Source organism: Leucoraja erinacea, chromosome 33, assembly GCF_028641065.1.
Source record: "Leucoraja erinacea ecotype New England chromosome 33, Leri_hhj_1, whole genome shotgun sequence".
NCBI lineage: Eukaryota > Metazoa > Chordata > Chondrichthyes > Rajiformes > Rajidae > Leucoraja > Leucoraja erinaceus.
In genome coordinates, this window is record NC_073409.1 from 5,727,104 (window position 1) to 5,750,261 (window position 23,158).

The window sequence follows — 23,158 nt, forward strand, 5'->3', positions numbered from 1 at the left end:
CTGGCCGGATAGGACACGTCAAAAGAACTTCGGTGCACGTGATAATAATGTAAACTAAAACACTGTGGCGCAGCGGTAAAGTTGCTGCCTTGCAGCGTTTACAACACTAGAGACCCAGGTTCGATGCTGACCACGGGTGCTGTCTGTACGGAGTTTGCACGTTCTCCCCGTGACCGTGCGGGTTTTCTCCGAGATCTCCGCTACCCTCCCACATTCCAAAGACGTACAGGTTTGTACATGAATTGGCTTGGTGTAAATGTAAAATTGTCCCGTGTGTGTGTGTGTGTGTGTGTGTGTAGGATAGTGTTAATGTGCGGGGATCGCTGGTCGGTGTGGACTTGGGGGTGGGCTGAGTTGCTTCCGCGCTGTATCTCTAAGCTAAAACTAAAATGAGATTTGATTACTTAGAGGCTTGGAATAACGATAGTATCTTATTTCGACAAGGTGCAATATGAATGTGAAGGATTCCTGGAGAAAAACAGAGATACTTTGTATGAAGAACTGATCAATGTACTGAAGAAAAGTAAGGTTTGTGACCATCTCTGTAATGTAACATAGTTTAAGAGAGTCAAGAGTATTTCATTAAACTTTTTACTTGCTGCAACCTAACAGGCCCGTGAACACAATACCACAAAGATCAATATACAATGGTCAATAACACAATACATTAATGATTAGGGGCGGCACAGAATAATGGTGCAGTGGTAGAGTTGCTGTAATACAGCAGCAGAAACCCGGGTTTGATCCTGTCTGTGCGGAGTTTGTACGTTCTCCCTGTGACCACGGGGGTTTTCTCCGGGTGCTCCGGTTTCCTCCCACGCTCCAAAGACGTGCAGCTTTGAAGGTCAATTGGATTTCCCAAGTTGTAAAATAGTCCCTAGTGGGTGTAGGTGAGTGTACAGGGCGATCGCACCATTAATAAACATATGTTGTTTGATGTTTACCATTTTAGAGATGCTGCCTTTGCTTTAGCCTTTGCTTTTTAAAAAATTACACAGATCCATCTACTGGCGAATTTCTTCAGTGACAATGAATCGTCCACGGGGAACCTAAATGCAAACATTAAAGTCCGTGCGGCAAGAACAGGCTTCAAATCCTTTAAGAAGCAACACAGAACCACAGTCGGCAGTAAGGTACAGTTGTTGTTTCTTCTGTAGTGAGATCTTCTAACATAGTCGTGAATAAAAAAAAACTTTAAACTCCTGCTTAAATTATAATAAAATTATTTAATAAATAAGAAATAAACGTTTGACTTTCTAATCCTCTTTAAATGATATTAATTACAGTTTCGTAGTTCTCTGCATCTGCTGATGGAGACCCTCAATGCCACAACCCCTCACTACGTGCGATGTATTAAGCCAAATGATTCGAAGCTCCCATTTGAGTAAGTTGTCAACTTCTTCTGAACACGGAGGGGAGGCTGGCTGGACTATGGTGCCATCCTCACCTTGGTGCCATTTATGTTATGTTGTGTCGTGGACTTTCTGTGTTTGTGCTTTTTTTTTTGCTTTTTTTTTTAAAATTCAATTTCAATTTTATTTTTAATGTTTTATTATTTATTTATTATTATTATTTTTTTTTATGATTTTTTTTTATGATACTGCCTGTAAGGGAAATTCATTTTGTTGTCTCAAATTGAGACAATGACAATACATTTGAATGCAATACAATACAATAAATTAAAGTTGGTTCCAAAATTTAAAATATTACATAATCTAAAAACGTGAGCAAAATATCAATTTCAAGTTTAATGCTGTGATTTGAGGGTGGCACGGTGGCGCAGCGGTAGAGTTGCTGCCTCACAGCGCCAGAGACCCTGGTTCGACCCTGACTACGGGTGCTGTCTGTGCGGAGTTTGTCCGTTAATTAAATAAATAATAAGTATTAATATTGCACTGTTAATGGGGGTTTTTTTCTGAGGTTTTGTTATATTATTTATTACGATTACATATTCTGTTGTGCTGCAGCAAGTAAGAATTTCATTGTTTTATCTGGGACATATAACAATAAAACACTCTTGTCTTGACTGCATGGGTTTTCTCCGGGTGCTCTGGTTTCCTCCCACATTCCAAAGACCTACAAGTTTGAGGGTTAGTTGACTTTGGTAAAAATTGTAAATTGTCGCTAGTACGTAGGATCACGCTAATGTACGGGAGATCGCCGGTCGGAGCAGACTCGGTTGGCAGAAGGGCCTGTTGCTGTGCTGTGTCTAAACTAAACTGAACTTGTGATTTTAGATATGATTGCAAGAGAGTGGTCCAGCAGCTGAGAGCGTGTGGCGTGCTGGAGACGATTCGGATCAGCGCGCAGAGTTATCCTTCCAGGTAAACAACAGCCTTCGCAATCCTGTCATCACTATGTGAATCACAGAGCTGTACAGCAGGGAAACCAGCCCTTCGGCCCATCTTGTGCGTGCCGACCAAGTTGGCATGTTGGGCTAGTCACATTTGCATACATTTGGCCCACATCCATCTAAACGCTTCTTAACCATATATCTGTCCAAACGTCTTTTAAAAGTTGGAATCGTGTCACTTCTATAGGGTGGCACGGTGGCACAGCGGTAGAGTTGCTGCCTTACTGTGGCAGAGACCCGGGTTCCATCCTGACTACGGGTGCTGTCTGTACGGAGTTTGCATGTTCTCCCTGTGACCGCATGAGTTTTTTCCGGCGCTCTGGTTTCCTCCCACACTCCAATGACGGACCGGTTTGTAGGTTAATTGGCTTGGGTAAAGTAGTAAAATTGTCCCTGGTGCGTAGGATAGTACTGGTATATGAGGCCGAAGGGCCTGTTTCTACGCTAAAGTCTCTAAAGTCAAAAGTCTAAAGCTTCCTCTGGCAGCTCGTTCTCGATCCAGACAACCCTCTGCTCCAAAGACTGCCTCTGAGGTCTCTCTCAAATCTCTCCTCTTCAGCCCACGTCCTTTAAAATCCTCTACCCTGGGGGGGAACAAGTGAAGTTGTGCAAAACACAAATGTAAATATTTCATTTTCAGATGGACATACTTTGAGTTCTTCGGCCGTTATCGTATTTTGATGTCGCAACATGATTTGGCAATAAACGACAAAAAACAGATTTGCAAAGAGGTCTTGCAACGTTTAATCCAGGTCAGTATGCAAAGGATACGCAGTTAAAACACTGTCGTCCAACTTAGTATTGGAGTTCTTAGTATTGGAGTTCTATTCCTTCGTGAAGCAGGGTCTCGACCTGAAACGTCACCTATTCCTTCTGAAGAAGGGTCTCGACCTGAAACGTCACCTATTCCTTCTGAAGAAGGGTCTCGACCTGAAACGTCACCTATTCCTTCTGAAGAAGGGTCTCGACCTGAAACGTCACCTATTCCTTCTTTGCTCCATAGATGCTGCCTCACCCGCTGAGTTTCTCCAGCATTTTTGTCTACCTAGTATTAACCCTTGTCTGTGGCAACACTTTTTTTCTTAACTGATCGCAGTTCCGATACTTGCCCCATTCAGACCAACATGTGATGTCTGACTCTGTACATTTGTAGGGCCTTAGGAATTTGCTCCTGATGTGTAGGGACAGGGTGCAAAAATGTGCTCAGGTAGATCCAGTGTGAATGGGTGAACGATAGTCAGCATGGACTTCAAAGACAGACACAAAATGCTGGGGTAACTCAGAGGGACAGGCAGTATCTCTGGATAGAAGGAATAGGTGATGTTTCTGGACGAGAAACGTCACCCATCCCTTCTCTCCAGAGCTGCTGCCTGTCCCGCAGAGTTACTCCAGTATTTTGTGTCTATCTTTGGTGTAACCCAGCATCTGCAGTTCCTGCCTACACATTTTGCCAGCAGGGACTCGGTGGGCTGAAGGGCCTGTTTCCATGCTGTATCTCTCCATTCAATTCAATATTGTTCTCTGTACACCAAGCATATTGGGTTTTAGGCTTGCTATTTTACTTTAGTGAATGATTATTATTTTGTCCCCCACAGGATCCAAACCAATTTCACTTTGGTAAAACCAAGATTTTCTTCCGAGCAGGGCAAGTGGCCTATTTGGAAAAGCTCCGTGCAGACAGGCTTAGGGCAGCATCAATCACCATTCAGAAAAATTATCGCTGCTGGATTCAACGAAAAAAGTTCCTCACACTCAAACGAGCTGCTATTATCCTACAGCAGTATGTCCGTGGCGAGCGTACTATACGGTAGGAACACAGATTCATTGCTTGCTTTAGAAAACATTTGCAAAATTTAAAAAAAAAAAAAAAATTTAATAAGAGAAGTATGTAAAAATTATAACATAGAAACGTAGAAAGTAGGTGCAGCAGTAGGCCATTCGGCCCTTTGAGCCAGCACCGTCATTCAATATGATTGTGACTGATCATAGAAACATAGAAATTAGGTGCAGGAGTAGGCCATTCGGCCCTTCGAGCCTGCACCGCCATTCAATATGATCATGGCTGATCATCCAACTCAATATCCCGTACCTGCCTTCTCTCCATACCCCCTGATCCCCTTAGCCACAAGGGCCACATCTAACTCCCTCTTATGACTCTCATCAAAAGTCATTACCCTGTTCCTGCTTTTTCCCCATATTCATTGATTCCATTAGTCCTTAGAGCTATTTCTAACCCTCTGTCTTGAATTATAGACAATAGACAACAGGTGCAGGAGTAGGCCATTCGGCCCTTCGAGCCAGCACCGCCGTTCCTCAAATTAGGAGTGATAGATAGGGTTAGGGTTAAACATAGAAATATAGACAATAGGTGCATGAGGAGGCCATTCGGCCCTTCGAGCCAACACCGCCATTCATTGTGATCATGGCTGATCATCCACAATCAGTAACCCGTGCCTGTCTTTTCCCCATATCCCTTGATTCCGCTAGCCCCAAGAGCTCTATCTAACTCTTTTAAATTCATCCAGTGATTTGGCCTCCACTGCCCTCTGTGGCAGAGAAATTCCACAAGTAACGAGTGGATGTGTTTGTTTCATTGAAGGCGCATGTTGACGGCCACAACCCTGAAGCAAGCGTGGGCGGCTGTCATCATCCAGAAGCATTGGCGTCGTTTCTTGGTCCGGCGGCGTTACCAGCTCATCGTGGGGGCCATCGTCGTGATCCAGTCCCACACGCGCGGCTGGCTGGCCCGGAGAAACTACCAGAAGGTAAGACCAAAGCCAGCGGCAGAGCAACCCGCTCATCTCCAACATGGGGGCGTTGGTCTGCCATTTGTCCTTGTCAATGGGGCTGCACAAGGAGATGGTCGATAGCTTCAGGCTCCTTGGCATCTATGTCACCAGCAACCTAAACAAGGGCACAAGGTGTAGGTATGTTACAAAACCTACCTGAATCTTCGATGAGAATCTGCCCCACCCCGTGTACGTGATTTTGGCGCTGTTTAGAGGGGGCGGGTTTAAAACGCGATTTTTACTAGGTTGTTCCAATCGAAGATGTTCAGCCTAGTGAATCATTAACGGAAAATCGCTGAAAGACCCCGTCGCAAAAGGTATTATTAGTTTTTATGGCCTTGTAAAATAACTATAGTAGTTTAAAAATCACTATCTAAACCCGCGACCTCTCGCAGCCCCAGGGTTTTATAAAGCAAACAATTAAAGGTATGTACCTTATTTTTACATTAAAAGGGGCTTCTTAAGAACCCTGTATATAAAGTTTACTATAGCGAGTAGCTCATTTTGGGCTCTTTATATCCCGCAGCATTTTTCTGGGCATTTGAGGGCACAAATCCAGCGCAATGTGAACGTTCTAAACCAGCGCGTTCACAGGAACCCACTAGAAAGCCGATTTAAATTGACTTTAATTTACAGCAATTGAACACTAAATTCCTTCCATTTGGCCTATAAATTGATGTAAATGAGGTTTAAAAATCATGTTTTATTGTGAATTATTTGTGAATATTATTTGGACACTTGGGCTATTTAAAAATGTTAATCATTTATTAAGAAATGGATAGATGTTTAGATCTAGCAATTGAAGTTTGAAATTAGCTACAATTGGGTAACTAACTAATTATATGCTTTAATTTCAGGTCATCCAAGTAAGATTATTTTATATTTGTTTCAGAATGCTTCAATCTATGGTAACTGAAAATTTCATTCAGTTCTCTTAATTTTTAAGAAGGTTATGGGCTTTTGACTGTCCACGATCACAGCTTTTTTGTTATGTCCATAGAAAATCAATAGGGAACAAGATGCTAATTTCCGAGTATGAAAATGGCCATAACTGTTTTATTACTTGAGATATGAAAGTGAATTAGGTGTCAAATTAAACTTATTGTTATGCTTTATCTGATGGGATAAATTGCAGACTTGATTTTTTAAATCTCAAAATTTTGTAACATTGCTACAAGGTGATGGGGTAACTCAACAGATCAGACAGCATCTCTGGAGAACGTGGATAGGTGACGTTCAGAGTCGGGACCCTTCTTCAGACCAGCAACCCTTCACACTGAGCCCTTCACACTGGCGCGGTGATCAGCAATGCGCACTTTCCTAGGCTTCTGAGAAGATCCGGCATGTCCAAGTAGGATTTTCATGAACTTTTGGGCGGCACTGTGGAACGCGGTAGAACTACTGCCTTGCAGCGCCAGAGACCCGGGTTTGATCCTAACTACGGAGTTTGTACGTTCTCCCCGTGACCGGCGTGGGTTTTCTCCGAGATCTTCGATTTCCTCCCACACTCCAAAGACGTGCAGGTTTTTTGGTTAATTTGCCTGGTATAAATGTAAAATTGTCCCTGGTGTGTGTAGGGTAGTGTTAACGTGCGGGGATCGCCGGTCGGTGCGGACTCGGTGGGCCGAAGGGCCTGTTTCTGCACTGTACCTCTAAACTAAACCTGCAGATTCACTACAGAAAATATTTGAATCTCAAGCTGGTATGGCAACAGCTCTGCTCTCGTCTGCCAGAACCTGCAAAGAGTGGTGAACACGACCCATTGCTACTTTTCTCCAGCATTTAAAAAAAAAACTTAAAAAAAAACACTAAATAGATTTTATTTTCTCAATTGCTGATGTAGGACACCATGGAAGGTTGTCCTAACTTTGTTCAATATTTGTTACAGTTGGTGAAAGACCAGAAAGCATTAATAATTCAAAAGCATGTCCGTGCTTGGCTGGTGAGACGCAGGTACCAAAGTATACGGCGTTTTGTCTTGAACATCCAACTCACGTTTCGTGTGAAACAACTCCACAGGAAACTGGACGAGCAGGTGGGTTTCATGTTTACCCGCCAGCTGGAAGCTAGACAGATATTGCATAAGTTCAAAAGTTGTAGGTGCAGAATTAGGCCATTCGGCCCATCGAGTCTACTCCGCCATTCAATCATGGCTGATCTATCTCTCCCTCTCAACTCTATTCTCCTGCCTTCTCCCCATAACCCCTGGCACCCGTACTAATTAGGGACCTATCTATCTCTGCCTTAAAAATATCCAATGACTTGGCCTCCACAGCCGTCTGCGGCAATGAAATCCACAGATTCACCACACTCTGACTAAAGAAATTCCTCCTCATCTCCTTTCTTAAGGTACGTCCTTTTATTCTGTGGCTATGGCCTCTGGTCCTAGACTCTCCCACTAGTGCAAACATCCTCTCCACATCCACTCTATCCAGGCCTTTCACTATTTTGCATGTTTCAATGCGGGGGAAGTATATAAATGGGGTGCCCAGAACTGCAAACACTGCTCCAACTGCAGCCCAACCAACGTCCTAACAATCATGGAATCCCGACTCTTGTACTCAATACCCTGGCCAGTGAAGGTGGCCATATCGAGTGCTTTCTTCACCACTCATTCTTTTTGTGTTGTGTTACTTTGGTAGTTCAGGGAAAAGGTCTGTTTTGCAACTGCTAAAGACTCCAAGACGGGAGTACTTCCCAGAAGGCAGACAACCTGTTGACTCCCAGAGGCAGGAGTCGTGGAGTGTTGATGGTTTCATGGGGTGCCCTGAAAATGCATCCATAGTGGGCAGAGAGTCTTACAAGGTGAAAACAGGCCCTTCGGCCCAACTTGCACACACTGACCAACATGTCCCATATACACTAGTCCCACCTGCCTGCATTTAGCCCATATCCCTCTAAATCCTTCCTATACATATAACTGTCTAAATGTTTCTTAAATATTGCAATTGTACCTGTCTCAACTACCTCTTCTGGCAGCTCGTTCCATACACCTACCACGCTATGTGTGAAAAAGTTACCCCTCAGATTCCTATTAAATCTTTCCTGCCTCACCTTAAACCCATGTCCTCTGGTTCTCAATTCCCCTCCTCTGGGCAGGACACTCTGTGCACCTGTCCGATCTGTTCCTCTCCTGATTTTGTGCACCCATGTAAGATGACCCCTCATCTGTGCACAGACTCTTGGCTTTTCAAGGAGAACCTGGAGTGGTTTGATGAGATTGATGGTGGGAGGGGAGGGAGGGGGGGTGACAAGGAGGGGGGATGTTTCGGAAACCGTAGCACCCAGAGGAAATCCACGCCGTCGCTGGGCGAATGTGCAACCTCCACATAGACAGCAACCGAGGTCAGGCTTGAACCCGGGTCTCTGCTACAGAGGGGCAGCAGCTCTGTGCAACCTCAAATCTCTGAGGTCCGCCTTCATGGGAACCTGAGGGGCAGCTTTTGCACTCGGAGAGTGGTGAGCGTATGGAACGAGCTGCCAGTGGAGGTAGTTGAGGTAGTTACAATAACAACATCTAAATTACATTTTGACAGGTTTAGAGGGATATGGGGCAAATGCAGGCAAATGGGACTAACTTAGATGGGTCTTCATGGGTGAGATTAATCGAAGGGCCCGTTGCCATGCAGTTGTAGAATTATGCAAGTAATTTTTCAGAAATATTGAATTAGTTGAGTAGCAGGTTTGTGATATGTTTCTATCTATCTTAATTAACCCTTAGGTAAGAATTATTATGTAATTCATAAGCGAATATCAAGAACATTATTTTGGACTGTTCCGTGATGCCAGTTATGTCTTAACATAGCACGCTCGATTTATTTGCACAAGTTTAAAATGACTTGGATGCAATGTTTTCAACAACTGAACGGTTTTGACCCCTCCGTGTCTTGTTTGATACGTGGTGATTATTGAATTTGTTTTTGATACAATAATTGTTGAATATATGCGTGAACCTGTCTGTGGTGTCTGTTGCCAGAGCAAAGAGAACAAAGGCTTGCTGGAACGCTTGACTTCCCTGTCTACGCTTCACTCCAGCGAAGCAGGTAAATTTCACAAAGTTGAGGAAGAGTTGAAGAAATCAATGACGCAAAAGAAATTCATCGAAGATCAAATGAAGCAAAGCAAGTCGCAAACAGAGCAGGTAATTATTTTTGTGGAACAGCACCGAGTCATATTCAACTAACTGTTGTCAAGGGGATGCATGCGGAAGAATTTAACTTTATATTTTTTTTTAATAAAGTTATCGCCAGGTCAACATTAATACTTTAGTTTTTAGTTTAGAGATAAAGTGTGGAAACAGGCCCATCGAGTCTGCACTGACCAGCGATCCACACGCATTAACACTATCTTACACGCACTAGGGACAAGTTTACATTTACACCAGGCCACTAAACCTGTACGTCTTTGGAGTGTGGGAGGAAACCGGAGGTCATGGAGAAAACCCATGTAGGTCACAGGGAGAACGTACAAACTCCACAAAGACAGCACCCGTAGTTAGGGTCGAACTCTGGCACTGCAAGGCAGTAGCTCTACCGCTGCACCACCGTGCCTTCCATCGAAGAAGGATCTCGACCCCGAAACATCATCTGTCCATTCCCTCCACAGACGCTGCCTGACCCGCTCAGTTCCTCCAGCCCAAGACTGCAGCATCTGCAGTATCTTAATTCTTTTGTTTATTTAAAAAATTCTCGCAGGTATTGTCGGAGCTTCGAAAGGAAACTTTATCACTGCGGGGCCAAAATGAGAAGTTGAAAAAGCAACACCAAGATCAGACCCAAGAAATGAAAGGTATGGGTTTTCTCTGCAGAAGTAGATTTTGAAAGGCAAACACGAGAGATGTTAGTACAGGTGCACAACCTTTTATCCGAAAGCCTTGGGACCAGACACTTGTCGGATTTCGGACATTTTCGGATTTCCGAATGGAAGATTTTTAGCGTAGATTAGGTAGGTAGCGCGGGCGGCTTAAAAAGTCTGGAGCAACTGCCTCCTCCCCGGAGACCGGGAGAATCATTGTAAATCATTGCATAAACGTTAGTCAGTTAGTTTGGAGGGAAGAAAGGGGGTGAAGGGGGAAACTTTAATTCTTAGTCCCCTACCTGGTCGGCGACTCCCAACATCGCGGAGCTGGGGGCTCTGTCCGGCCGCGGGGCGGCGCCGGTTGTAGCTCCGACCCCGGCAACTCTACCCCTGGCTGCAAGGCGCTCCAAATCCAGCACCGCCCGAGGCCCCAGCTCCGCGAATGTTGGGAGAAGGCGGCCTCCGCGCCCTGGAGCTTACCGCACAGCGACCCGGTAAGGCATTGCCCGCTCCCCGCTGGTATCCCAGCGCTGCGGAGCTTACTGCACGGCGACCCGGTAAGGAATTGTCCGCTCCCCGCTGGTATCCCAGCGCTGCGACGCCGCCTACTCCCGACATTTGCGGAGCTGGGGTGGGGGGCGTCCGGCCACGGGCGGCGGTGGATTTGGAGCGCCTCGCAGCCAGGGGTAGAGTTGCCGGGGTCGGAGCTACAACCGGCGCCGCCCGCTGGCGGCCACAGCGCTGCGGAGCTTACTGCACGGCGACCCGGTAAGGCATTGACCGCTCCCCGTCTCTTCGACCAGGTAGGGGACTAAGAATTAAAGTTTACCCCTTCAACCCCCCCTTCACATAAAAGCCCTCCAAACTAACTGACTAACATTTAAGCAATGATTTACAGATGTTTAAGTGTCTCCAGGTCTCCGGAGAGGAGGCAGCCGCTACAGTAGTACAGACCTGGGTTGACCGTGGGTCGTTTCGGGTCAAGTTTGGCGCCAAACGCGAGCTTTGGTGTGCCGATGACATCCTGGAAAAAATGGCCGGTTTTCGGAGTTTTTCGGTTTCCGGAACACCGGATAAAAGGTTGTGCACCTGTACACAAGTACTAATGGTGCCAGGTGTTAGGTCCTCCAAGAACTGTTGGATGACTTCTGTCCGTCTTTGTTTGGGCGTGAAGAAAAACAGTGGTAATCTCCCCCAACGTGGTCACGGTGGCACAGCGGTAGAGTTGCTGCCTTACATTGCCAGGGTCCCAGATCCAATCCTGACCACGGGTGCTCACTGTACGGAGTTTGTATGTTCTCCCCGTGACCTGTGTGGATTTTCTCTGGGATCTCCGGTTCCCTCCCACACTCCCAGACTTTCAGGTTTGTAGGTTAATTGGCTTCGGTAAAATAGTAAATTGTCCCTAGTGTGTGTGTAGGATAGTGTTATAGTGCGGGGAACACTGACCGGTGCCGACTCGGTGGGCCAAACAGCCAGTTTCCGCGCTGTATCTCTAAAATAAAATAAACTGAAGGGTGCATAAAGGGTGTACACCTGCACATAGATACCAACCATTTTGAACATCACCTCTGACAGTGCAGTTGGCGCGATCTAGGAGAGTTAGGGGCCTGTCCCACCTGGGCGTCATTTGCGTGTGATTTACGCAACATCATTTACGTGTCACGACGTGCGCATTATGCTCGCATGGTGCGTGGTGATGTAGGCAGTGTCGCGCGCGGCGCCCCAGGATTTTGGGATGTATAAAATCTTCGTGCGCTGTCGAAGTGGGACAGGCCCTTTAGTTTGGATTCTGGAGGAGATCTTGAAGTGAGACCTTCATCCAGAATTTACTCTCAGAATAGAAAACAGAAGCAAATCGATGCACCCATTTTGATCAAGTCCCTGCTGTAACAGTGAATCCTCAATGTTTTTATACTGATTAGTGAAACTGATGATAGGAACCAAACCAATGGCTCTCTACAGTTCTATAACCACTAGACAATGCATATTTGATCATTTCTATTTTGTTTTACAGACAAAGTGGATCAAATTACACAGGCGCACCTTGACAATTTGGAAAGGGAAGAACATCAAAGAAGGTACATTGATTGTATCAGTAGAAACAAGGAACTGCAGATGCTGGTTTACAAGAATAGACACAGAGCAGCCAACAAGAAATCAGTACAACAATAGGTTAAATATTACAAAACAATAATAGCAACTTTTTTACACTTGCGTAGCGCCTTTAAAAGATAAAAGAATTATCAGAATTATAATTTAAAAAGACAAGCAGACATTGGACTAAGGAAAATTATACTTGATGAAAGCTTAGGTTAAAAAAATGGACCTTGAGGAGAATTTCAAAGAAAGTTGAGGTTCTTAAAGATTTGGTGATGGAAATAAACTACATGTACATTAATTACAGAAATATCTTCGTATATCTTCATACATCATTATTATTATTATTATTAATAAATACTCTTGACTTGACCATTGTAACTTTCAATGATCTACAATGTACTGCAGTAAGGGATATATGCAGGAAGGAACTGCAGATGCTGGTTTACATCGAAGATAGACACAAAATGCTGGAGTAACTCAGCAGGTCAGGCAGCATCTCTGGAGAGAAGGAATGGGTGATGTTTCGCCCGAGACCCTTCTTCAGACTGAGGAGGGGTCTCGACCCGAAAGGTCACCCATTCCTTCCATCCAGAGATGCTGCCTGTCCCACTGAGTTACTCCAGCATTTTGTGTCTCCATTACAAGAGAAAGAGATTTGCTCACAACTGTGGACAAGGCTAATCCTCCTCTTTCCTGCTCTGTTCCCTTTAGGAAATCGGAGAACAATTTTCAGATCCAGAAGGAGGACTATGAGAATCAAATTGAGGCGTTGAACGATGAAGTGAAGCATCTCCGAGAGGAACGAGTCCAACTGCAGGAGCAGGTCCACGAGGAATATTTATCAAACGAGGATCTACGGAAGGAACTGGCAGAACTGACTAACGAAGCGCTGGTATGTACAACGGGACCTTCGCCTGAAAATTGGATTGGATCCTCGAAAACATTGTTGTATTAGCACTACTGCCAAGTAATATCCATCTGCTTGTTGGTGCGGAGTTTGCACGTTCTCCCCGTGACCTGCGTGGCTTTTCTCTGAGATCTTTGGTTTCCTCCCACGCTCCAAAGACGTGGAGGTTTTTAAGTTATTTGGCTTGGTATCAATGTGAAATTGTCCCTAGTGTGTGTAGGATAGTGTTAATGTGCGGGGATCGCTGGTCACAGCAGACTCAGTGGGCCGAAGGGCCTGTTTCCGCGCTGTATCTCTAGACTAAACACTATAAACTATTGGTAAATTGACCCAGATTCTGTACAGCTTTAGGGAACAGTGCACTTGTACTCCTAGATACCTCGACCCTGCAACATTCCATGTCTTTGAATCAATTTGGGAGCTGAACTGAACTAAATGTTCACCCACTGGGTGGCACTGTGGCGCAGCGGCAGTCGCTGCCTTGTAGCGCCAGAGACCCGGGTTCGATCCTGTCTGTAGGTGCTGTCGGTGTGGAGTTTGTACGTTCTCCCTGTAAAGGTGTGGGTTCTCTCCTGGATCTCTGGCTTTCTCCCACAATCCGAAGATGGCAGCCTTGTAGGCTAATTGGCTTTTGTGAATTGTCGCTAGTCTGTAGGATAGAGTTGGTGTGGGGGTGGGGATCGCTGGTCGGCGCGGGTCCAGTGGGATGACGGGCCTGTTTCCACACTGTGTATCTCGAAAACTAAAAAAGCACTGGGGGTCTTTGCATGTGAAGCAGTGTGCTAATGCATAGACCGCATGGATTCAGAGCAACAATAACAGATGGTCAAATGTGTAGGAAAGAACTGCAAATGCGGGTTTAAATCGAAGATAGACACAAAATGCTGGAGTAACTCAGCGGGACAGGCAGCATCTCTGGAGAGAATGAATGGGTGACGTTTCGGGTCGAGACCCTTCTTCATTAAAGCGACAGTTACCATGGCAACCAGAATAATGCAGGATGATACTACATGATGGGTGGGGAGGAGAGAAGGGCTGAAGTTCCTGAGTTTACTCATGGATTTGGAGCGTTGTAGAGCTGAGGGATCTAGGAATACAAGCACATGGTTCGCTGATAGTGGAGTCACAGCTCGGTATGTCGGTGAAGAGGTGTTTGGCCCGCTGGCCTTCAACAGTCAGCGAACCGAGTGGAGGAGTTGGGAGGTAGACAAAAATGCTGGAGAAACTCAGCGGGTGGGGCAGCATCTATGGAGCGAAGGAAATAGGCGACGTTTCGGATCGAGACCCTTCTTCAGACTCGAGTTGGGATGTCATTTTACGGTTGTACAAGATGTTGGTGAGGCCCAACTTGGAGTATTGTGTTCAATTTTGGTCACCCTGCTGTAGGGAAAATGCCACTGTGCTGGAAAGGGTGCAGAGAAGATTCACCCTGAATGTGAAACGACCCAGAAATAAGTGTCCAATGCAGACGAGAGAGAGCTGGAGAGGGTGCAGAGAAGATTTACGAGGATGTTACCAGAACTCGAGGGCCTGAGCTATAGGTGGAGGTTGTGCAGGCCAGGACTCTATTCCTTGGAGCGCAGGAGGCTGAGCGGGTGATCTTTATAGAGGTGGATAAAATCATGAGGAGAATAGATAGGGTTAATGCACATTCCCCAGGATAGGGGGTTCAGGTTTACGTTGAACTGGCAGAGGAAGGAGATAAGCAGATACTATTACAACATTTAAAATACATTTGTTCAGGTGCATGGATAGGAAAGGTTTGGATAGATAGGGGCCTACTGCAGGCAAATGGGATGAGTTGGGCGGAAGGCCTGTTTCCGTGCTGTATGATCGTGACGTGAAGGGATGTCGGAGTCTTGGTCAACAAAAATAGAAACCAGGAGAGACATCTTGCATAACATGGAGACCAGTATTCCCACCTTCTATCCAGAGATAGATAGATTCTTGATTAGTATGGGTGTCAGAGGTTATGGGGAAAAGGCAGGAGAATGGGGTTAGGAGGGAGAGATAGATCAGCCATGATTGAATGGTGGAGTAGACTTGATGGGCCGAATGGCCTAATTCCACTCCTATCCTTATCTTATAGGGGATCTTATAGAAACTTACAAAATTCTTAAGGGGTTGGACAGGTTAGATGCAGGAAGATTGTTCCCGATGTTAGGGAAGTCCAGGACAAGGGGTCACAGCTTAAGGATAAAGGGGAAATCCTTTAAAACAGAGATGAGAAGAACTTTTTTCACACAGAGAGTGGTGAATCTCTGGAACTCTCTGCCACAGATGGTAGTTGAGGCCAGTTCATTGGCTATATTTAAGAGGGAGTTAGATGTGGCCCTTGTGGCTAAGGGGATCAGGGGGTATGGAGAGAAGGCAGGTACGGGATACTGGGTTGGATGATCAGCCATGATCATATTGAATGGCGGTGCAGGCTCGAAGGGCCGAATGGCCTACTCCTGCACCTAATTTCTGTGTTTCTATGTTTCTATCCCTTATGATCTACATAGCAACATGGCCAAAGGAGGTTCCTTTTGTCTCCACCTAGTGTAAGAACACCTTTACCATCAAATAAGGTAGAAACTAGTGTCAAACGGTGACGAGAGTGAGCTGTTCCCCATCAGATGTGATTAATGTACACGCCATACCGTTCAATACACATGTCAGTAACTATCGGCCCAGTTGCCAACTTACACCTGCCAATGACTGACCATCAGATGTGAACATGAATTAACAGGTGACTCATCTATCCACAGGTAATCCCAAAACTGAAAGGGGATATCACAACACTTGAACTGAAGAAACAAGGTCTGGAAATGTGCTTGCAAAATCAAAGGAAAGAAATGAGAGGTAACTAACGCTAGTTTAAGTCCCTGTATGAATGAGTACGATATACACTGACTATCCAAAGAAAATATTGTTGTCAATGTTCAATCTTACAAAGTGGACTTACAGACCAGTTATCTCTTCGCAAGTGCCACTTTTATTAGCTTGCATGCAAAAGCAAAGCTTTTTCGCTGTACCTCAGTACACGTGGCAATGATAAACTTAAACCCTGATGCTGTCCATGCTGTGATTCTCCGGGGGATGACCCAGATGCAAGTAGTGCTGATGGTACTGGACATTTTATTTGATTCTAAATAGTCAGCAAAATTGCAAATGTAACGTGCCGCATGCGATATTATAAGCCTTTGCAAACTTGCAGTGTTGTGAAATTGTACAAGTATCATGGGTGGCGTATCGTTGGGTGGAGTTGCTGCCTTCCAGCTGCACAGACCCGGGTTCGATACTGACTACGGGTGCTGTCTGCATGGAATTTGTACGTTCTCCCCGTGACCTGCGTGGGTTTTCTCCGGGTGCTCTGGTTTCCTCTCACGCTCCAAAGAGGTTTGTAGGTTAATTGGCTTGGGAACAATTGTAAATTGCAAACTGGTGTAGGATAGTGCTAGTGTACGGGGCTCGCTGGTCAGCGGGGACTCGGTGGGCCGATGAGCCGGTTTCCGCACTGCATCTCTAAACTAAATCTCGCTGTTTCACAGAAAAAGTGGAAGAGATCACACAGCAACTCCTCGGTGGCCTTGAGGGTGAAGAGTTACGAAAGAGGTACACATTTTCATCAAGACGCACGAGACCGCGGATGCTGGAATCTTGAGCAAATCACTGTGTGGGCGGCGCAATGGCGTAGCTGGTAGAGCCTCTGACTCACAGCATCTGATCTCGGGTGCTGTCTATGTGGAGTTTGCACGTTATTTCTGCGACCGTGTGGGTTTCCTCCGGGTTCTCCAGTTTCCGCCCACATCCCAAAGACATGCGGACTTGTGGGTTTATTGGCCCCTCTGTAAATTGCCACTGATGTTTATGGAATGGGATGAGAAAGTGGGATAGAATAGAACTAGTGTGAATGGGTAATCGATGGTTGGCATGGACTTGGTGGGCCGAAGGGACTGTGTCCATGCTGTTTCACTAAACTAAACCAAAGATAGACACAAAATGCTGGAGTAAACTCAGCGATGCTGCCTGTCTTGCTGAGTAATGCCCCTGTCCCACTTAGCAAACCTGAACGGAAATCTCTGGAGACTTTGCGCCCCACCCGAGGTTTCCGTGCAGTTCCCGGAGGATGCAGGTGGTTGCCGGAGGTTGCAGGTAGTGGAAGCAGGTAGGGAGACTGACAAAAACCTCCGGGAACCGCACAGAAACCTTGGGTGGGGCGCAAAGTCTCCAGAGATTTCCGTTCAGGTTTCCTAAATGGGACTGGGGCATTACTCCAGCTTTTTGTATCTGTCTTTGGTTTAAACCAGCATCTGCAGTTCCTTCTTACACACAAGGTTTTTGATTAAAAAAACATGATTAAATGTTAAATAATGTGCATGATTCTGTTTAATTGAAGGCTTTGTCCGGAGGACATGGAGCAGCTGAATGAAGACGGAGAACTCTGGATGGCCTATGAAGGATTGAAAAGAGCAAGCAGGTAATAACATTAATAGATCCCTTTTAAAGTAGATGATGATAATGCTACAGTGGTGTTTTATGCAATAGTATGGCATTAATATCTGTATGTGGCAATTATAGATGTACTTGTGTCTCCCAGAGCAGAGTAAATATTGTGAGGACAGCACACTTATAGCGTTGACTCTTGTAAAGTGCTTCAAATCATATTAATGTTCATAGAGTATATGGTAATGCAGAGAGTATAATCTTCTTGATATACACTTACACTGCCGTGGCAGCTGTATATCATTACTGGGCTTTTATCCAAGTACAATTGGACAAAAATGAAATATTGGTTATAACAAGGAACAGCAGATGCTGATTTATACCGAAGAAAGGCACAAGTGCTGGAGTAACTCAGCGGGCCAGGCAGTGTCAACAGAGAACATGGATTTGTAATGTTTTGGGTCTTCAGGCTGTTTGTAGCAAAGATCTTATAGCGATAATTCGCTATTCGCTATAAGATCTTTGGTTTGTAGATGGGGATGGGGGGGGGGAAGAAAGCTGGAAGAGAGGCGGGTTACGACAAAGTCTGGCAAGTGATAAGTGGATACAGGAGAGGAATGTTTAGCCTGGCTTATCCCACCCTCCCTGTTCTCCGTGGCCCACCTGGATTCACAACCACCCCCTCCCACCCTCCCACGTATATTACTTCCTCTGGCTTCACAATTTGTACCTTTTCTATCCTTATCTCCTAACCTCACACTTTCAATCATTTGATCTCGACCCTTTGTCCAATCATCTGCCAATTGCCCCACCTATATCTATGTAATATTTGACACACTTTGTACTGCCCTCCCCCCCCCCCATCTAGTTTTCTTCCCCCACCCTCCCCCACCACAATCAGTCTGAAGAAGGACGGCACAGACTGCTGCTTTACAGCACCAGACACCTGGGTTCGATCCTGACTACGGATGCTGTCGACACTGAGTTTGTACGTTCTCCCCGTGACCAGGTCTTGACCCGAAAGGTCACCCAACCGTGTGGGGGTTTATCTGCGGGACCTGGTTCTTGAAACTAAACTAAACTATAGATGATAGATAACAAAAAGCTGGAGTAACTCAGCGGGACAGGCAGCGTCTATGGGGAGAAGGAATGGGTGACGTTTCGGGTCAAGATCCTTCTTCAGACTGTGCTATCAAACTAAACTATCCTTCCTTCTTCTGACCTTACACTCTTGATGGATGGCTCTTCCGGGAGAGTTTTATGCCTCGTGTTATATAACAAGCTGTTTGTAATTCCCATGGGGCAACTCTATTTACTGTGGGCCTGCACTTTACACAGAGTGATGGAGATGCATATACAGTCGCAGAAGGAGAACTACGAGAAGGAAATCGAAGACCTCAGTTTCAAGATTGGACATCTCTGTGAGCAGACAACCCAACTACAGCAGAGGCTGCAAGAGGAAAATCACACCAATGAGAACGTTCGGCTGGAGATGACAAGACTGGCCAATGACAACATGGTGCGTTCATTATCTTCTTGGAGTCATAGAGTGATGCAGTGTGGAAACAGGCCCTTCGGCCCAACGTGCCCACACTGGCCAACATGCCACAACTACACTAGTCCCACCTGCATGCGCTTGGTCCATATCCCTCCAAACCTGTCCTACCTGTCTAACTGTTTCTTAAACGTTGGGATAGTCCCAGCCTCGACCACCTCCTCTGGCAGCTTGTTCCATACACCCACCACCCTTTGTGTGGAAAAAGTTACCCCTCAGATTCCTATTAAATCTTTTCCCCTTCACCTTGAACCTAGGTCCTCTGGTCCTCGATACCCCCACTCTGGGCAAGAGACTTGAGTGGCGGGACCAGGCAGGTGAATCCCTCCCAAGACTTTGAGCAAAATCCAAGTTGGGTTAGTTGAGAGTTTGCGAACTTGGTCTCATGAGGCAGCAGTGAGCATTCCTGTCTGTGTCCAACCATATGGCTTTACAAGAAGTTACTAAACTGGAAAGGGTGCAGAGAAGATTAACGAGGATGTTGCGGGGACTCAAGGGCCTGAGCTGTAGACAATAGTTAGAAGATAGACAGAAGCTATAGACGGAGTTAGATTTAGCTCTTAGGGCTAATGGAATCAAGAGATTCGGGTCGAGACCCTTCTTCAGACTGATCCAGAAAGAGCTCTGGAACCAAGGGTGCTGTAAAATCGGTGGTAGACCTGTGTGTAAAAAAAAAAAAAAATACAGGGAGCATGAAAGAGAAATTGATTTATAAATGTGAGCATACGACATAGAGCAGCACAGGAACAGGTCCGTCAGCCCAGAGTGTCCGTGTTAAATTCTGCCTGCACGTGGTCCATATCCCTCCATTCCCTGTGTATCCATGTGGCTATCTAAAAACCTTTTTTACCATCACTATATAATGTTAAAAAGACTTTTGAATAGCTCCGCCACCATCCCTGGCAACGATTCCAGGGGTTCGCCACTCTCTGGGTAAAGAATGAATGTATGAATGCCCCGTCAATGTGCTACCCACAAAGTGACTCTGTGTCAGTGTCTCCACAGTATCGTTAATGCCGAGCTATTTTCCTTCTCAGGGCTATTCCAGCATTGGCTCGTTGATTTCTTTAGTCAGAAGGTGGTGAATCTGTAGAATTCTTTGCCACAGAAGGCTGTCGAGTATTTAGTGAATGGGTGTTTTTAAGGCTGAGAGATAGATAGATTCTTGATTAATACGGGTGTCTGGGGTTATGGGGAGAAGGCAGGAGAATGGGGCTGAGAGGCCACGATTGAGTGGCGGAGTAGACTTGATGGGCCGAATGGCCTCATTCTGCTACTATCACTTATGACCTTATGATCACACTGAGCTGCGGCACAATCTATGTTGTTGATGATATTGAATTGATGTTCTTTGGAGTAAACCATTTTTGTGTGCATCAGGTTATTCCCGAACTCAAACTGCAGATCCTAGAGCTACACAAAGAGAGACAAGACATTGAGAGCCACCTGAAGGGGCAGGTTGTGAAAATGAAAGGTGACTATATGTGCCGCACAGCATTCATCTCAAGCGCACAACTTAATGTTGTGCTTTGTTGACTTTTTGCACTTCAATTAAAGTTTTGCAGTCGTCAATATCTCTTTTTAAAAAAAAAAAGAAAAATCCAGCTTTGCGTGTATTAATTACAAATAATTGCAACTTACAGAGAAAATGGATGAAGTTACTGATCAATTGCAAGGCAGTCTTGAAGATGAAGGCGCCCAAAGAAGGTGTGATAAGTCTAATATTAGCGCATTTCATTAGGGCTTAACCTTGGCTTGCATCAATTACTATGCTAGTTGCTGCAGATAGTCTTTCTACTAAAAGTGCCTGAAATTATACTATTGTTCAAGATAGGCACCAAAAAAAGCTGGAGTAACTCAGCGGGACAGGCGGTGTCTCTGGAGTAGAGGAATGGGTGACGTTTCGGGTCGAGACCCTTCTTCAGATTATACTATTGCTTGCAAGCTCTCCAGATATTCCCGCTGAAATGCATGATCATTAATTAAAAGCCTCCAGTGGTGTCAAAGCCAATCTTCAACGATACCACTGCTCCATTTTGATTTGTAAATAAAAACAAAGATTTCTGAGCGGATTCCAAGAAATCTTTTGTAAAATCTAACTTGAATAGCTGTCATGTGTATTCTCCATGTATGACTTCTAAATTAGTGCAATTTATAGACTTTTTCTCCTTCTAGAAGGGTAATTAAGTACTGAGATATGATTTATAAAGCTTGATCCTTGCCAATAACTCGCAAGAGACAAGGCCAAGAATAAAAACTCACAGAGATCCAGTAGTATTTTTAACTTGCGTTTAACTCGATTTTCATGATGAATAGTTTCAGTTATTTTATAACTGAAATCAGCCCCAAATGCTAATCGTTCTGTTTGGTTCCTTATTTATAACCACACTAGGAAGTCCCAGAGCACCAAATCACTTGCTATTTAAATCGGACAGCAAATTCCCCAACTTCCGTGTCGAATGAAAATATCAGCGTTCGTTAATTCCCCGCAGCCCAGTAACAAATGTTGTTCTCAATTTGTCAACAATATATAGATTGTTAGAGTCTGAGAAAGATAATTGTGCAAAGGAGAATATGGAGTTGGTTGCAAAATTCAGACAACTTCAGAATGATAATTACCAACTGCTGAATCGTACAAAAACGGATAGCACAATCAGCAGCAAGATGCAGAAGGAAACATCGCAGTTAACCCTGGAGAACTCGGTGAGTTTTGGGTGCTTTGTGGATATAGGTGGAAAACTTTTAAAAATGCTTTAATTTTTCGCACAGCAGTCTAACAAGAAGAATGAACCAAAAAGGTCTGAGTTCCAGGCATTAAAGCATTAAGTGCTGGAGTTACTCAGCATAATGTTGGCCCAGGCACTCTGCCATTAATCGCGGGCATTGATACCGTACCCACCACATCCACTGGGAAACTATGAAGAAGGGTTTCGGCCCGAAACGTTACCTATTTCCTTCGCTCCATAGATGCTGCTGCACCCGCTGAGTTTCTCCAGCATTTTTGTGTACCACTGGGAGACTATGTCCTGTTTACCCCACGGGGAGACCAGACCGACCGCACCCGGGGGCGTAAGGCAGCGAAACGTAGAAAAATAGCGTTACAGCCGCAGGGAAAGTGCAGGTTAACAAAGTGCGCTCGCCTGCAGCGAGGTAGGCTGGGGGATCAGAGAGGGTGTCAGAGGTTATGGGGAGAATGGGGTTTGGAGGGAGAGATAAATCAGCCCTGATTGAATGGCGGAGTATACTTGATGGGCCGAATGGCTTATTTCAGCTCCTATCACTTATGAACATTGACTATCGCTCGTCATCTTCCAGCCTCTAATTCTTTCTCCATTACTGCATCCCTTGAGGTCATGGATTGGTGACGTTTCAGGTCGGGAACCTTCTCCAGACCGTTCCCAACCCAAAACCGTCACTGATCCATGTCGTCTGAAGACCGGCACAAAATGCTGGAACAACTTGGTGAGGGAAGGAATAGGTGACGTTTACGGTCAAGACCCTTCTGGAGATATTGCCTGAACTGCCGAGTTACTCCAGCACTTTGTATTATTTGCTCAAGAATCCAGCTTCCGCAGTTCCTTTTGTTTACTAGTGCGACTTTCAACATCACCTCTAGAGGGGTTTGGACTTGATTAAATACAAAGGGCAGAACACATGATGCTCAACAGGTCAGGCAGCATCTGGGGAGAGAATGGACAGACAATGTTTCAGCATTTCCTCTCCAGATGCTGCCTGACCCTCTGAGTTCCTCCAGCACTTTGTGTTTTGCTCAGGATTCCAGCGTCTGCAGTCCCTTGTGTCCCACATACAATGGGCATTTCAATACTATCAACAACATAGAACATGTACTATATGATGCGTTCCAGTGATGGTGAACTGACGTCACAGACAGAGGTCATTCTTGATTTGACTGATAAATTAAATGTTTATTGCAGATATTCATGACATTGTAAACTTTTCTCCATGTTTAGCTTAACTTTAGTCATAAATTGGATAGTAATCGAATAATTAGGAGATAAATAGGAATTATTTTCTTTTTAAAATCTTTTCATCAAAATTTAAGAAAAAATCTTTATTTGATTAGTATCTATATGGGTAAAAACGACATGGATAACAATAGGTTAAAACAATCTGTCAAACTAACTTGACGATAAACTCTTTCTAGTGGGGCTAGTGGAATCAAGGGATATGGGGAGAAGGCAGGCACGGGTTATTGAGGGACGATT

At 45.1% G+C, this 23,158-nt stretch overlaps 1 protein-coding gene across 3 annotated transcripts in view; it reads left to right on the forward strand.

Annotated features, from left to right (window-relative positions):
• LOC129712576 (unconventional myosin-Vc-like) overlaps window positions 1–23,158 on the forward strand; it is a 68,645-nt gene that overhangs the window by 34,680 nt on the left and 10,807 nt on the right. For 2 of the 3 annotated variants that reach the window (XM_055661098.1, XM_055661096.1), the window contains exons 14-32: window positions 445–528; window positions 999–1,133; window positions 1,287–1,384; window positions 2,238–2,324; window positions 2,994–3,105; window positions 3,949–4,160; window positions 4,953–5,118; window positions 7,031–7,177; window positions 9,119–9,283; window positions 9,837–9,930; window positions 11,957–12,020; window positions 12,754–12,934; window positions 15,700–15,793; window positions 16,483–16,546; window positions 17,331–17,411; window positions 18,716–18,896; window positions 20,313–20,406; window positions 20,576–20,639; window positions 21,467–21,635. In XM_055661098.1, coding sequence (XP_055517073.1) covers window positions 445–528; window positions 999–1,133; window positions 1,287–1,384; window positions 2,238–2,324; window positions 2,994–3,105; window positions 3,949–4,160; window positions 4,953–5,118; window positions 7,031–7,177; window positions 9,119–9,283; window positions 9,837–9,930; window positions 11,957–12,020; window positions 12,754–12,934; window positions 15,700–15,793; window positions 16,483–16,546; window positions 17,331–17,411; window positions 18,716–18,896; window positions 20,313–20,406; window positions 20,576–20,639; window positions 21,467–21,635 — 2,292 coding nt within the window. The remainder of the gene's footprint in view (window positions 1–444; window positions 529–998; window positions 1,134–1,286; window positions 1,385–2,237; window positions 2,325–2,993; window positions 3,106–3,948; window positions 4,161–4,952; window positions 5,119–7,030; window positions 7,178–9,118; window positions 9,284–9,836; window positions 9,931–11,956; window positions 12,021–12,753; window positions 12,935–15,699; window positions 15,794–16,482; window positions 16,547–17,330; window positions 17,412–18,715; window positions 18,897–20,312; window positions 20,407–20,575; window positions 20,640–21,466; window positions 21,636–23,158) is intronic. The other variant, XM_055661097.1, reaches the window with a different exon arrangement.